The sequence below is a fragment of the Hypanus sabinus genome, chromosome 1, assembly GCF_030144855.1.
Source record: "Hypanus sabinus isolate sHypSab1 chromosome 1, sHypSab1.hap1, whole genome shotgun sequence".
In the NCBI taxonomy this organism is placed as follows: domain Eukaryota; kingdom Metazoa; phylum Chordata; class Chondrichthyes; order Myliobatiformes; family Dasyatidae; genus Hypanus; species Hypanus sabinus.
This window is the reverse complement of record NC_082706.1, coordinates 145,668,365-145,681,248: the sequence shown is the minus strand read 5'-3', so window position 1 is coordinate 145,681,248 and position 12,884 is coordinate 145,668,365. Positions and strand designations below refer to the sequence as shown.

Sequence of the window (12,884 nt, the reverse complement as noted above, 5' to 3'; positions counted from 1 at the left end):
GAAGAACTGAAACTGGGCAGGTAGCAGACAGGTGAGCCAGGGGTCCCTATCCCAGTCACTTCCACAACTCCAGGATGCTCCCTCCACTGCCTGCAATGGACCCGTCCGCTACTTTATCCTCTGCCAGATCTACGCTTTCACAGTTCTTTGACTTTCTCATGTCCTGCAAGGATTGGAAGATCACCCGTCTACAGAACCTGCCATCTCCAATGCTGGCAGGCATGGACATCTCCAGACCGTGATCACTGCTGCTGAACTCAATGGTTCTAACAATCCCAAGCAGATTCAGAACCCAGACTCCACCGCCATCAATGAGGATTACCTATGTGCAACCTCCAACTCCGAATCCAGCCCTGACCAACAGCACTTCCAGGCTGGGACTTCACACACTGCCACTGTAACCCATCTCCCCTCCCCCCACCACCACTCTGCATTTCTTTGTCTCTTGGGTCCCACCACCAGCTCTTGCGCTCTTGGTGACTCCATCTTCCTCTCATCCCGCCTTCCCTGAACACCCCAAAACTTCCCTCTCCTCTTACACTGCCAACCCCCTTCCCCCCTCTGATCCCAGCTCTCATCTGCGCTGGGTCTTCACCACCCCCTCCAACTTTCCCATCTACAAGTCAGAATCTTCTGTCCTCAGTAAGGCCTCACCTTTGTCGCCCTGAGCCTACACCTCAATGAGTTCCACGCCCACCATGATGCTCAGCTGTTCTTCCATTGCCTCCATTTCTAATCCTATTTCTCAGACAAGGACTCTCCACCCCGTACCAATACTTCTTCTCCTGTCTTCAACCCTCCTCCTCCTCTTCCTGGAGGCCTGGCTCTGGTCCAGGAGCCACTCCACTCTCCAATTCCAACCTCACTCCTTCTGAACACATTGCACTCCACTCTCCTAACCTCACCATCAAACCTGCAGATGGGGGCAGGGGTGCTGTAGTGGTCTGGTGGATGGACCTCTACCTTGCTGAAGCCTGTCAACAACTACCAGACATCTCCTCTTATTTATCCCTCGAACAAGACCATACTGCAAAGCACCAGGTCATTGTCTCCCATTAACTCTGGGGTTCTCCCATCCACTGCCACCAACCTCAGTTCCCTCACCCCACGCCTGCCATTTCTACCCTCTCCCCAAGATCCACAAACCTGCCTGCCCAGGTGGATCCATTGTTTCTGCTGCACTGAACTTGTATCTGCAATCTGCATACATCAACTCAGTTTTATCTCCTGTGGTTCAGTCCCTTCCTACCACATCTATAATACTTCATACGCTCTTAATCTTTTCAATGATTTCATGTTTCCTGGCCCTGATCATGGATGTCCAGTCCCTGTACACCTCCACTGCCCCCCCCCCCCCAATTAGGAAGGCCACAAAGCTCTCCATTTCTTTATAGACTTGACCCAACCAGTTCCCCTCCACCTACCGGAATTTGTCCTCACTCTCAAAAATTTTTCTTTTGGCTTCTCCCACCTCCTTCAAACAAAAGGTGTAGCCATGGGCACTCACATGGGTCCCAGCTATACCTGCTTTTTTATTGGCTGCATGAAACAGTCTATGTTCCAAACTGACACTGGTATCACTCCCCAACGTTTCCTATGCTACATCGATGACTGCATTGGTGCTAATTCCTGCACCCATGCAGAGCACATCAACTTTATCAACTTTGCCTCCAACTTCCATTTTGTCCTCAAGCTTACCTGTCCATTTCTGACACCTCCTTCTTCTTTCTCGATCTCTGGAGACAGCTTATCTACTGATGTCTATTATAAATGCAATGACTCTCACAGTTACCTTAACTATATCTCTTCCCCATCCTGTCATTTGTAAAAATGCCATCCCCTTTATCAGCTCCTCAGTCTCTGCCGCATCTGCCCTCAGGATGAGGCTTTTCATTCCAGAACTAAGGAAATGCCATCCTTCTTTATAGAAAAGGGCTTCGCTTCCTCCACCATCAACAGTGCTCTCAATCACATCTCTTCCATTTCATGCATGTCTGTCCTCACTCCATCAGGGATAGAATTCCTCTTGTCCTCACCTACCACTCCACCAGCCTCTACATCCAGCATATAATACTCTGCAACTTCCACCATCTCCAATGGAATCCCACCACCAAGCACATCTTTCCCCAACTTTCTGCTTTCCACGGAGATTGCTCCCTACGCGACTCTCTTTGTCCATTTGTCCCTTCGGCACTTATCCTTGAAACGAACAAGTGCTACACTTGGCAATACACTTCCTCCTCCACTAGCATCAGGGGCCATAACAGTACATCCAGGTGAGGCAACACTTCACATGCGAGTCTGTCGGGGTCATTGACTGTATCCGGTGCTCCCAGTGCGGCCTCCTGTATATTGGTTGAAACCCAACATAGACTGGGAGACTGCTTCACTGAGCAGCTACACTCCGTCCGCCAGAGAAAGCAGGGTCAACCAGCGGCCACCCATTTTAATTCCACTTCCCATTCCCATTCTAACATGTCAGTCCACGGCCTCCTCTACTGTCGTGATGAGGCCACACTCAGGTTAGAGGAGCAACACCTTATATTCTGTTTGGGCAGCAGCCAACTAAATAGCATGAACATCGATTTTTCGAACTCCTGGTAATGCAACCTCCCCTCCCCCCTTCACCATTCCCCTCTCTCACCTTATCTCCTTACCTGCCCATCACCTCCTTCAGCGCACTTTCCTTGTTTCTTCCATGGCCTTCTGTCCTCTCTTACCAGACTCCCCCTTCTCCAGCCCTGTATCTCTTTCACCAATCAACTTCCTAGCTCTTTACTTCACCCTTTACCCCCCCCCCAAGTTTCACCTATCACCTTATGTTTCTTCTTCCCCTCCCCCCACCTTACTCTGACTCTTCATCTTTTAATCTGCAGTCCAGATGAAGGGTCTCGGCCCAAACTGTTGACTGTACTCTTTTTCATGGATGTTACTTGGCCTGCTGAGTTTCTTCAGCATTTTGTATCTGTTGTTTATGTGGGTCAGGAAGCACTTTAAGGTTGATATCGAAAGGGATGTGCCAGTCCTCATGTTAAAATCTTCAACTGGGGAAGGCCAAGGCTAATCCTCACACAGTTCTAGGATCATACAGCATGGAAACAGGCCACCTAGCCCAATTCATACATGTTGACCAGTGGGCACCCTTTCCTACTAATCCCTTCTCTCAGCACTTGGTCCATGGAGTTCCAGTCAAGTGCTCAACCCAGTTTCAATCACACTCAGCAGTTGTGTTTTCCAAGTACTCAGCACTCTTCTCCCTTATTCTGGATGGAAGACCTCTAGTTTAATCTATCTCTGATATGGGAAGATACTTTCTGTAGTGTACCTTATCTAATTCATATTTTTATGCCTTAATCATATCCCCTCTTTATCTCAGCCCCAAGTATAACAGATCAAGTTCTTCTGTCACTAAAAGAGCAATACCTGATAATACTCCTGGGTAGTCTACAAACCAATGGTATGTGTACTGAATATTCCAGCTGCAAGTAACCCACACTCTCCAAGCTCCTTACTTCTTCTGAGCCACAAAAGACTACAGGGAGTTCGGAAGGAAGTTAAGAAGCAGGACCACAAAGGTAGTAATCTCAGATTGACTCCCTGTGCCACATGACAGTGAGAATAGGAATAGGGTGAGGTGGAGGATAAATGCATGGCTGAGGGATTTGGAGCAGGGGGCAGGGATTCAGATTTCTGGATCATTGGGATCTCTTTTGGGGCAGGTAATGACCTGTACAAAAAGGGCAGGTTGCACTTGAATCCCAGAGAGTATCAATATCCTAGCAGGGAGGTTTGCTAAGGCAACTGGGGAGAGTTTAAACTAGAATTGTTGGGGGGTGGGAACCAAACTGAAGAGACTAGAGAAGAGGAGGTTGGCTCACAAATAGAGAAAGCTTGTAGGCAGTGCGAGAGGGAGGATAGGCAGGTGATAGAGAAGGGACGCGCTCAGACCGAAGGTTTGAGATGTGTCTATTTTAATGCAAGGAGTGCTGGGAACAAAGTGGATGAGCTTAGAGCATGGATCAGTACTTGGTGATATGATGTGGTGGCCATTACGAAGTCTTGGATGGCTCAGTAACAAGAATGGTTACTTCAAGTGCTGGGTTTTAGTTGTTTCAGAAAGGACAGGGAAGGAGGCAAAAGAGGAGGGGGCATGGCACTGTTGATCAGAGATAGTGTCATGGCTGCAGAAAAGGTGGACGACATGGAGGGATTGTCTACAGAATCTCTGTGGGTGGAGGTTAGGAACAGGAAGGGGTCAATAACTTTACTGGGTGTTTTATATAGGCCACCTAATAGTAACAGGGATATCAAGGAGCAGATACGGAAACAGATCCTGGAAAGGTTTAATAATAACAGAGTTGTCGTGAAGGGAGATTTTAATTTCCCAAATATCGATTGGTATCTCCCTAGAGCAAGGGGTTTAGATGGGGTGGAGTTTGTTAGCTGTGTTCAGGAAGGTTTCATGACACAATATGTAGATAAGCCTATAAGAGAAAAGGCTGTACTTGATATGGTATTGGGAAATGAACCTGGTCAGGCGTCAGATCTCTCAGTGGGAGAGCAATTTGGAGATGGTGATCATAACTCTGGCTCCTTTACAATAGCATTGGAGAGAGATAAGAACAGACAAGTTAGAAAAGTATTTAATTGAAGTAAGGGGAATTATGAGGCTATCAGGCAGGAAATTGGAGGCTTAAATTGGAAACAGATGTTCTCAGGGAAAAGTATGGAAGAAATGTAGCAAATATTCAGGGGATATTTGTGTGGATATTTGTATAGGTATGTTCCAATGAGACAGGGAAGTTATGGAAGGGTACAGGAACCATGGTGCACAAAGGCTGGAATAAATCTAGTCAAGAAGAAAAGAAAAGCTTACAAAAGGTTCAGAGCTAGGTAATGTTAGAGATCTAGAAGATTATAAGACTAATAGGAAGGAGCTTAAGAAGGAGATAAGTAGAGCCAAAAGGGGCCATGAGAAGGCCTTGGTGGGCAGGATTAAGGAAAACCCCAAGGCATTCTACAAGTATGAAGAGCAAGAGGATAAGGCATGAAAGAATAGGACCTACCAAGTGTGACAGTGGGGAAGTGAGTATGGAACCGGAGGAAACAGCAGAGGTACTTAATGAATACTTACTTCAGTATTCACTATGGAAAAGGATCTTGGTGATTATCGTGATAACTTGTAGCGGACTGAAAAGCTTGAGCATGTAGATATTAAGAAAGAGGATGTGCTGGAGCTTTTGGAAAGCATCAAATTGGACCAGATGAGATGTACCCCAGGCTACTGTGGGAGGTGAGGGAGGAGACTGCTGAGCCTCTGGCAATGATCTTTGCATCATCAATGGGGACAAGCAAGGTTCCGGAGGATTGGAGGGTTGCGGATGTTGTTCCTTTATTCAAAAGAGGGAGTAGAGATAGCCCACGAAATTATAGACCAGTGAGTCTTACCTCAGTGGTTGTTAAGTTGATGGAGAAGATCCTGAGAAGCAGGATTTATGAACATTTGGAGAGGTATGATTAAGAATAGTCAGCATGGCTTTGTCAAGGGCAGGTCGTGCCTTACAAAACTAATTGAATTTTTTGAGGATGTGACGAAACACATTGATGAAGAAAGAGCAGTAGATGTAGTGAATATGGATTTCAGCAAGATATTTGATAAGGTACTCCATATGCAAGGCTTATTGAGATAGTAAGGAGGCATGGGATCCAAGGGGACATTGTTTTGTGGATCCAGAACTGGCTTGCCCACAAAAAGGCAAAGAGTGGTTGCAGACAGGTCATATTCTGCATGGAGGTTGGTCACCGGGGAATGCCACAGGGATCTGTTCTGGGACCCTTACTCTTCATGATTTTTATAAATGACCTGGATGAGGAACTGGAGGGATGGGTTAGTCAGTTTGCTGATGATGTGGAGGTGTTATGGATAGTGTGGAGGGCTGTCAGAGGTTACAGCGGGGCACTGATAGGATGCAAAACAGGACTGAGAAGTGGCAGATGGAGTTCAACCCAGATAAGTGTGAAGTGGTTCATTTTGGTAGGTCAAATATGATGGCAGAATATAGTATTAATGGTAAGACTCTTGGCAGTGTGGAGGATCAAAGGGATCTTGGGGTCCGAGTCCATAGGACGCTCAAAGCAGCTGCGCAGGTTGACTCTGTGGTTAAAAAGTTGTATTGCCCTTCATCAATCGTGGAATTGAATTTAGGAACCGAGAAGTAATGTTGCAGCTATATAGGACCCCGGTCAGACTCCATTTGGAGTACTGTGCTCAGTTCTGGTCACCTCACTACAGGAAGGATGTGGAAGCCACAGAAAGGGTGCAGAGGAGATTTACAAGGATGTTGCCTGGATTGGGAGCATTCCTTAAAGAATAGGTTGAGTGAACTCGGCCTTTTCTCCTTGGAGCAACGGAGGATGAGAGGTGACCTGATAGACGTGTAGAAGATGATAAGAGCCATTGATCATGTGGATAGTCAGAGGCTTTTTCCCACGGCTGAAATGGTTGCCACAAGAGCACACAGGTTTAAGGTGCTGGGGAGTAGATACAGAGCAGTTGTCAGGGGTAAGTTTTTTTTTACTCAGAGAGTGATGAGTGCGTGGGATGGGCTGGGGGCAACAGTGGTGGAGGCAGATACGATAGGTTCTTTTCAGAGACTTTTAGATAGGTACATGGAGCTCAGTAAAATAGAGGGGTATAGGTAAGCCTAGTAATTTCTAAGGTAGGGACATGTTCTGCATAACTTTGTGGGCCAAAGGGCCTGTATTGTGCTGTAGGTTTTCTATGTTTCACACATTCTGACCAACAATGTATAAAGTTGGAGCATATCCTCTCTACTTCTCTCTTCAATGCCTTCCCTAATGAAGATCAATGTCCCATATGCCTTCCTAACCACATTATTAATCTGCATTGTTACCTTCAAGGATTTATGAACTTGTACTCCAAGATCCCTTTCTTCCTCAGTGCTCCCTAAGAATCTATTACTCAGTGTATATTTTAATCTTATTGGCATCACCTTATATTTGTCTGGATTAAACTCCAGTTGCCAGATTTCACCAAACTGCCAATAAGACTCAGCAGCCCATTGCTACCTTCCACACAATCAACAACTCTACCAATCTTCTTGTAAGCTGTGAACTAATTGATCATGGCTCACACATCCATATATATTATTATCAGCAAGGGTCCAAGCACCAATACTTCAGGGACACCACCAGTGACCAGTATCTAATCACAAAAACAACCATCACCTATCATCTCCTATCACCAGCCAATTTTAATTACAGTTTGCCAATTTGCTTTGGATCCCATGGGCCTTAACCTTTTAAACCAAACTGCCATATACAAACATTTGTACAATCATATCAAAGGTCTTTTAGTCAATGAAGTAAACTGCATCTATCACCTCGCCTTCAACAAGCTCTTATCTTTTCAAAGAATTGAATCAAAATAGTCAGACCTGATCTGTCCTTAGCAAAACTAATGATGCTCCTTGATTTAAGGGCAGCTGAGATAAACCAAAAACAGTATGTTTTACATCAGTGGCAGGGAAATTATAGGACAAATTCCCAAAGAATAGGATCCATGCACATTTGATAAAGCAGGAACTGTTCAAGGTTGTCAGCATGGCTTTGTTCAGGGGAAGTCCTGCCCAATTCATTTGAGTATTCTGAAGAAGACTGATAAAGGTGGGGTGGCATGACATTGTACAGTGGAGATTACAATATAATATAGATCAACTGGAGAAGTTGTCCATAGAAAGGCAGGTGGAATTTAAGGTCGTCAAGTGCAAAGTGTTACAGTATGGGAAGTTAAACTTAGTATGGCTTGAGTTTTAAAAAAAGTGGTTACACAGACTAGGACTTTATTCCCTGAAACGTAAGAGAATGAAGGGTAGCCAGATAGAAGTACATAAGATCAGGAAGAGCAAAGAATGGGAAAAGCACATCATTATTTTCCCAGGGAAAAGAGCACAGATTGTAGATCAGAGGGAAGACATTTAAAAGGGACATTGCGCAGCTTCCTCATGCAAAGGGTTGATCTGCCAGAAATAGTGGTTGAGGTAGGTACATCAACAATATTTAAAAGCCATCTGAATTAGTTTGTAGATAGGTCTATGGACCAAATGCTGGGACCACCTCACTGGGCAACACAACTGCAACTGGCATGGACAAGTTGGCCGAAGGGCCTGTTAACTGATTAGGGTATTGTACGCAGTCTGGTTTCACACTATAGGAAAGATGTGATCACAGTGGTGATCACAGATGTGATCACAGTGCAGACAAACTTTATCAGGATGTTGCCTGTATTGAAGAATTTAGTTGTGGGAAAAGATCAGGTAGACTGGGTTTATTTTCCCTGAAACGACAAAGGCTGTGGTGACCTGATAAAAACTTTCAGATTACAAGAGGCATTGATAGGATGAACAGTCAACTTTCTTCCCCCCCATAGTAATTGTATTAAAAACAAGAGGACATGGATTAAGGAGAGAGCCAGGAGTTTTAAAGGGATCTGAAGGCAAGTTTTTATTTATTTTCACACAATGGCTAGTATCTAGAACTCTCTGCCAAAGAGTGGTAGAACAAGATACAATCAGTATGATAAAGAAATATTTAGACAGGCTCTTAAAACATGCAAGGCACAGAATGATATGGGCCTGATGCAGTCAAATGGGATTAGTGTAGGTGGACAGAACAGTCAATGTGGATGCAGCGAGCCAAAGATGTGCTGTGCAACTCCATGAATCTATTAAAGAACTGTGATACATTTCCAAGCCAGGATGGACTGGAAGGTACCTGATGGTATCTACCCCCCCCCCACCCCGTAGATGAAAGAGGTTGCAGAAACCCTGACAAGATGTGATCGTGCAGCTTACAGATGTGCTCACTGCAGCCACTACCTGTGGGGCATTAAATAAGTTACCTAACACAAATTCCCTCTCAAGATCTTCCATTACATTAAAGGCACTATGAATAAAATTTCATGCTACCCCTTCTTTAAATTCAACTATTAGTGCAACTTTTCCATTACCTTTTCCAATATATCTTAGTTTAATTTGGTATTCAGTTTATGTCTGATTATGCTTACATGAAGCCCCGTGGGAATCCCCCCCCCCCCAAGTTAAAAGACTGCTGTTATTAACAGAGGTATGTCGTAACAAATCTTATGAAAGTTCTCCTAGACCAGGGGTCAGCAACCTTTACCACTGAAAGAGCCACTTGGACCCGTTTCCCACAGAAAAGAAAACACTGGGAGCCGCAAAACCCGTTTGACATTTAAAATGAAATAACACTGCATACAACGTTTTTTTTGCCTTTATGCTATGTATAAACAAACTATAATGTGTTGCATTTATGAAATTGATGAACTCCTGCAGAGAAAACGAAATTACATTTCTGCATGCAACAAAAACATTTTGAACTCCGAAAAAAAAGACGTTGGGTTGAAAGTTACTTTTAAGTAAAATATTCAATGTCTATTTGAGTCCTTCTTGTATTTATGAAAAACGCCGAACTTAAATTTTCCGCCAGCAGCAAACCAAAAATAACATCAGCCAGCTGTCAGCCTGAAAAATAAAAGGACTATTTCACTGAACAATGAAAAAATATGAATATACATAAAATAATAGGCAATTAAAATATTTATCATACTTGGTTAATGGGATTTCTGCTCCTGGACCTCAGCGCACAGCGTCTGCACATCAGGGCTGTATGACGTCACCTTCATCTTTACACAGGATCGCAAGCTGTCATCTGTGAGGCGTGCGCGATGTTTGTTTTTAATAAAGTTCATGTTGGAGAACACCTGCTCACATACATATGTGGATCCAAAGATCGACAGGACTCCAAGCGCATACTTTTTCATGTTTACATAAATGTCGGGCATAGCATTCCATGTTTCGAACACAAGTTTGTCCGGTTTTGGAAGGTTTTCAATATCACTCCATTTGTGATTCTGAGCAAGAACGGCCTTCTGACGGGCAACATCTTCAAGGTCTGCTGTCAAGCGTCTAAACTTGGACACGCATATGTCTTTGTCGGCTATGTCGGCCAGTTCCATCTCAAGATCAGGTTGACTCACACCTGCCAATGCAGTCGTATTCAGTAGGGAAGGATCGATGCTTAAGGGAGTGACCGGGAAGGATAATGTGTTTTTTTCCTCTCTGAACTCACAGAAGCGTTTCCCAAACGATGTTTGCATTGCGATGATTGCAGAATGTAAATACTCCGAAATTATCATGTCGTGACCTTATTTGAACTCTCTCAAATTGGGGAAGTGAGACAAAGTGCCTTTCTGTAAATCTCTGGCAAGCACTGTCAACTTGCGCTCGAATGCCAAGACATCCTCCAACATGTGCAGGGCTGTGCGTCCTTTCCCCTGAAGAGCTGTGTTCAGCGTGTTCAGGTGCGCTGTCATGTCTACCATGAAGTGTAGCTTTTCCAGCCACTCTGGCTGTTCCAGCTCAGGAAAGGTGAGCCCTTTGCTGCCCAGGAAAGTTTTCACTTCTTCCAGACACGCGACAAAGCGTTTCAGCACCTCCCCTTTGGACAGCCACCGGACTTTGTTGTGCAGCAGGAGATCAGAATATGCGCTTTCCAGCTCGTCCAGTAACAAACGGAATTGACGGTGATTTAAACTTTTTGCCATTATTTTATTGACAATCTGAATGACAACATCCATTACTTCTGTGCATTCCGGAGGAAATGTTTGAGCGCACAGTGCCTCTTGGTGCAAGATGCAGTGAAAAGTCAGCAGCTTTCTGTCCAGCGACTTCTGCAGTAAAGCCACAAATCCCTTGTGCGTTCCCGTCATATTCGGTGCCCCATCAGTAGCTACTGACACCAGATGGGTGGTCTTTATTCCTTTGGCTCTTAAACAATTCAAGACAGCCTCACAGATGTCCTCCCCCCGTGTTTGGTCTTTTAGAGGTGTCAACTCAATCAGTTCTTCCTGTGGCCCGGCAGAGTTTACATACCGGCAGAACAACGCTATTTGTTCAATATCACCTTTGTCTTTAGACTCGTCACAGGCAATCGAGTAGGCCACAGCTGAATTGATGTCTTTAATTTGCTGTCTTGTGATGTCTTCTGCCATTTTTATGGTTCTGTCTTTGACAGTCTTTGCAGAGAGGGGCATATCCCTGATTTTCTGCACAATTTCACTCTTGTTTTTAAAGTCCGTGAATAGATGTTCTGAAATCTTAATGAAAGATTCTTTTATATATTCACCATCTGTAAACTGCTTCCCGTGCCTGACTATTTCCTGAGCGGCAATATAACTGGCGTATGTCGTTGATTTTCCAGACTTCATCCATTTCTGGAAATGATTTTTGCTCAGATCAACCTTCCGCATCAGTTCCGAAACGGCTTTTTTTCTCTCATCTCCATCCGGATATTTTTGAGCAAAGGCTGCGTGTTTATTGTGGAAATGCCTTGCGACATTTGACTTTTTGTTGTTTGCTAGTTTCTCATTGCATATTAAGCATACCGGTAAACCAGTCTCGTCAACAGTGAAAGCAAATGAATCTGTCCACGTATCATTAAACGTTCTGTTTTCTTCAGTCACTTTTCTTTTTTTAGAATTCTCCATAGTTGGCTTACCTTGGATCGAAAAATTAAAGAAATCGCGCACTGGCGGGTGTCAGGTATTGGCAGTGGTGACGTATATTAATAGCGATAAAAACACGTTGTAGCGGTGTGCTCACGCAGTCAGTAAACTGCAGTCGAATAACTTTATTCGAACTAAACAGCCTTGCTTTTAAGCCTCCCTCAACCCAGCCCCCATGGACGCAGATGCTGCAAAAGACGCGTACTCACAAACCACCGTAGGCTATCTCCCTTAGCCGGAATGCTGGCTAATTGTGAGCCGTTTCGGATGTGCCAGGAAATGTGTCGCCACACTTAGATTGTACAAGATCACCATAATCTTCAAATTTAGAATTACATTTCAAAAGCTAACAAACTAACATAAAATACATTTTAATTAAATACTGACCAATTATTTCCCAAAGCCACAGGGAGCCGCAGCACAGAGGTGAAAGAGCCACAAATGGCTCGGGAGCCGCAGGTTGCCGACCCCCGTCCTAGACGAAGCTCTGCAAAAAAAAACTCCAATGGTTTGCTTCCCAGACAAATTACACACTCTGAGCAGTGGCAGCAGGCCACAAAACTAGTAAAGTTGCAAGTGAGGCTGTGAAAGGTATAAATCAGCAATCATTGACAGTGCAGCCCCACTACCACTGCTGGAAAGTAACCACAGGAAAGGCAGGGAGGGCTCAGGAGTTCTGTGCCATATCTTTCAATGATCCAATCAGATCTACCTTTCCCTGATCTCACCTTCAACTACATCGTAGTGTCAGAGCCCAACTGAACCATGCCAATCAAAATACTTTCCAAGCTGGTCCCAGTTGCCTATACTGCATGAAAACTATCGTACCCATGTACCTGTCCAAATGTTTATTAAATGTTCTAATTTCACCTGCCTTTACCACTTCCTCTGACAGCTCACTCCAGATACCACCCCCTGTGCAAAAACATTTCCTATCAGATCCCTTTTAAATCTTTCCCCTTTCACCTTAAACTTAGTTTTAGCCCTCTAGTTTTAGACTGTCCCAACATTGGGAAAAAGATTGTGACAATCCATCTTATCCATGTGGCTCATGATTGTTCAAATTTCTCTTCTATGTCATTACACCTGCTTTCATCAGCCTTCAACAGTAGCCTCTAGATCTGCTCCCTTGCTTCCATATCATAGAAGAGGATTGACAGGAGGATCAAATAAAAGTTCCAGTTGCCCCAATTTGTGAATATGTTTCTCTCATACACCAGTAAGGGCAGAATCTCAGTGGACCATTTAACACTTTGTCTACCCAAACAAGAGCAAGGAA

At 44.4% G+C, this 12,884-nt stretch overlaps 2 protein-coding genes across 2 annotated transcripts in view; both read right to left on the bottom strand.

Annotated features, from left to right (window-relative positions):
* LOC132398629 (arf-GAP with GTPase, ANK repeat and PH domain-containing protein 3-like) overlaps positions 1-12,884 on the bottom strand; it is a 501,357-nt gene that overhangs the window by 362,509 nt on the left and 125,964 nt on the right. The gene's annotated exons all lie outside the window — the stretch shown is intronic.
* Positions 9,191-12,780, bottom strand: LOC132380491 (general transcription factor II-I repeat domain-containing protein 2-like). The gene is made up of 2 exons (XM_059949384.1): positions 9,649-12,780; positions 9,191-9,563 (listed from the first exon to the last, which is right to left on the bottom strand). The coding sequence occupies exon 1, from the start codon at positions 11,585-11,587 to the stop codon at positions 10,247-10,249; it is 1,341 nt and encodes a 446-aa protein (XP_059805367.1). The 5' UTR covers positions 11,588-12,780; the 3' UTR covers positions 9,191-9,563; positions 9,649-10,246.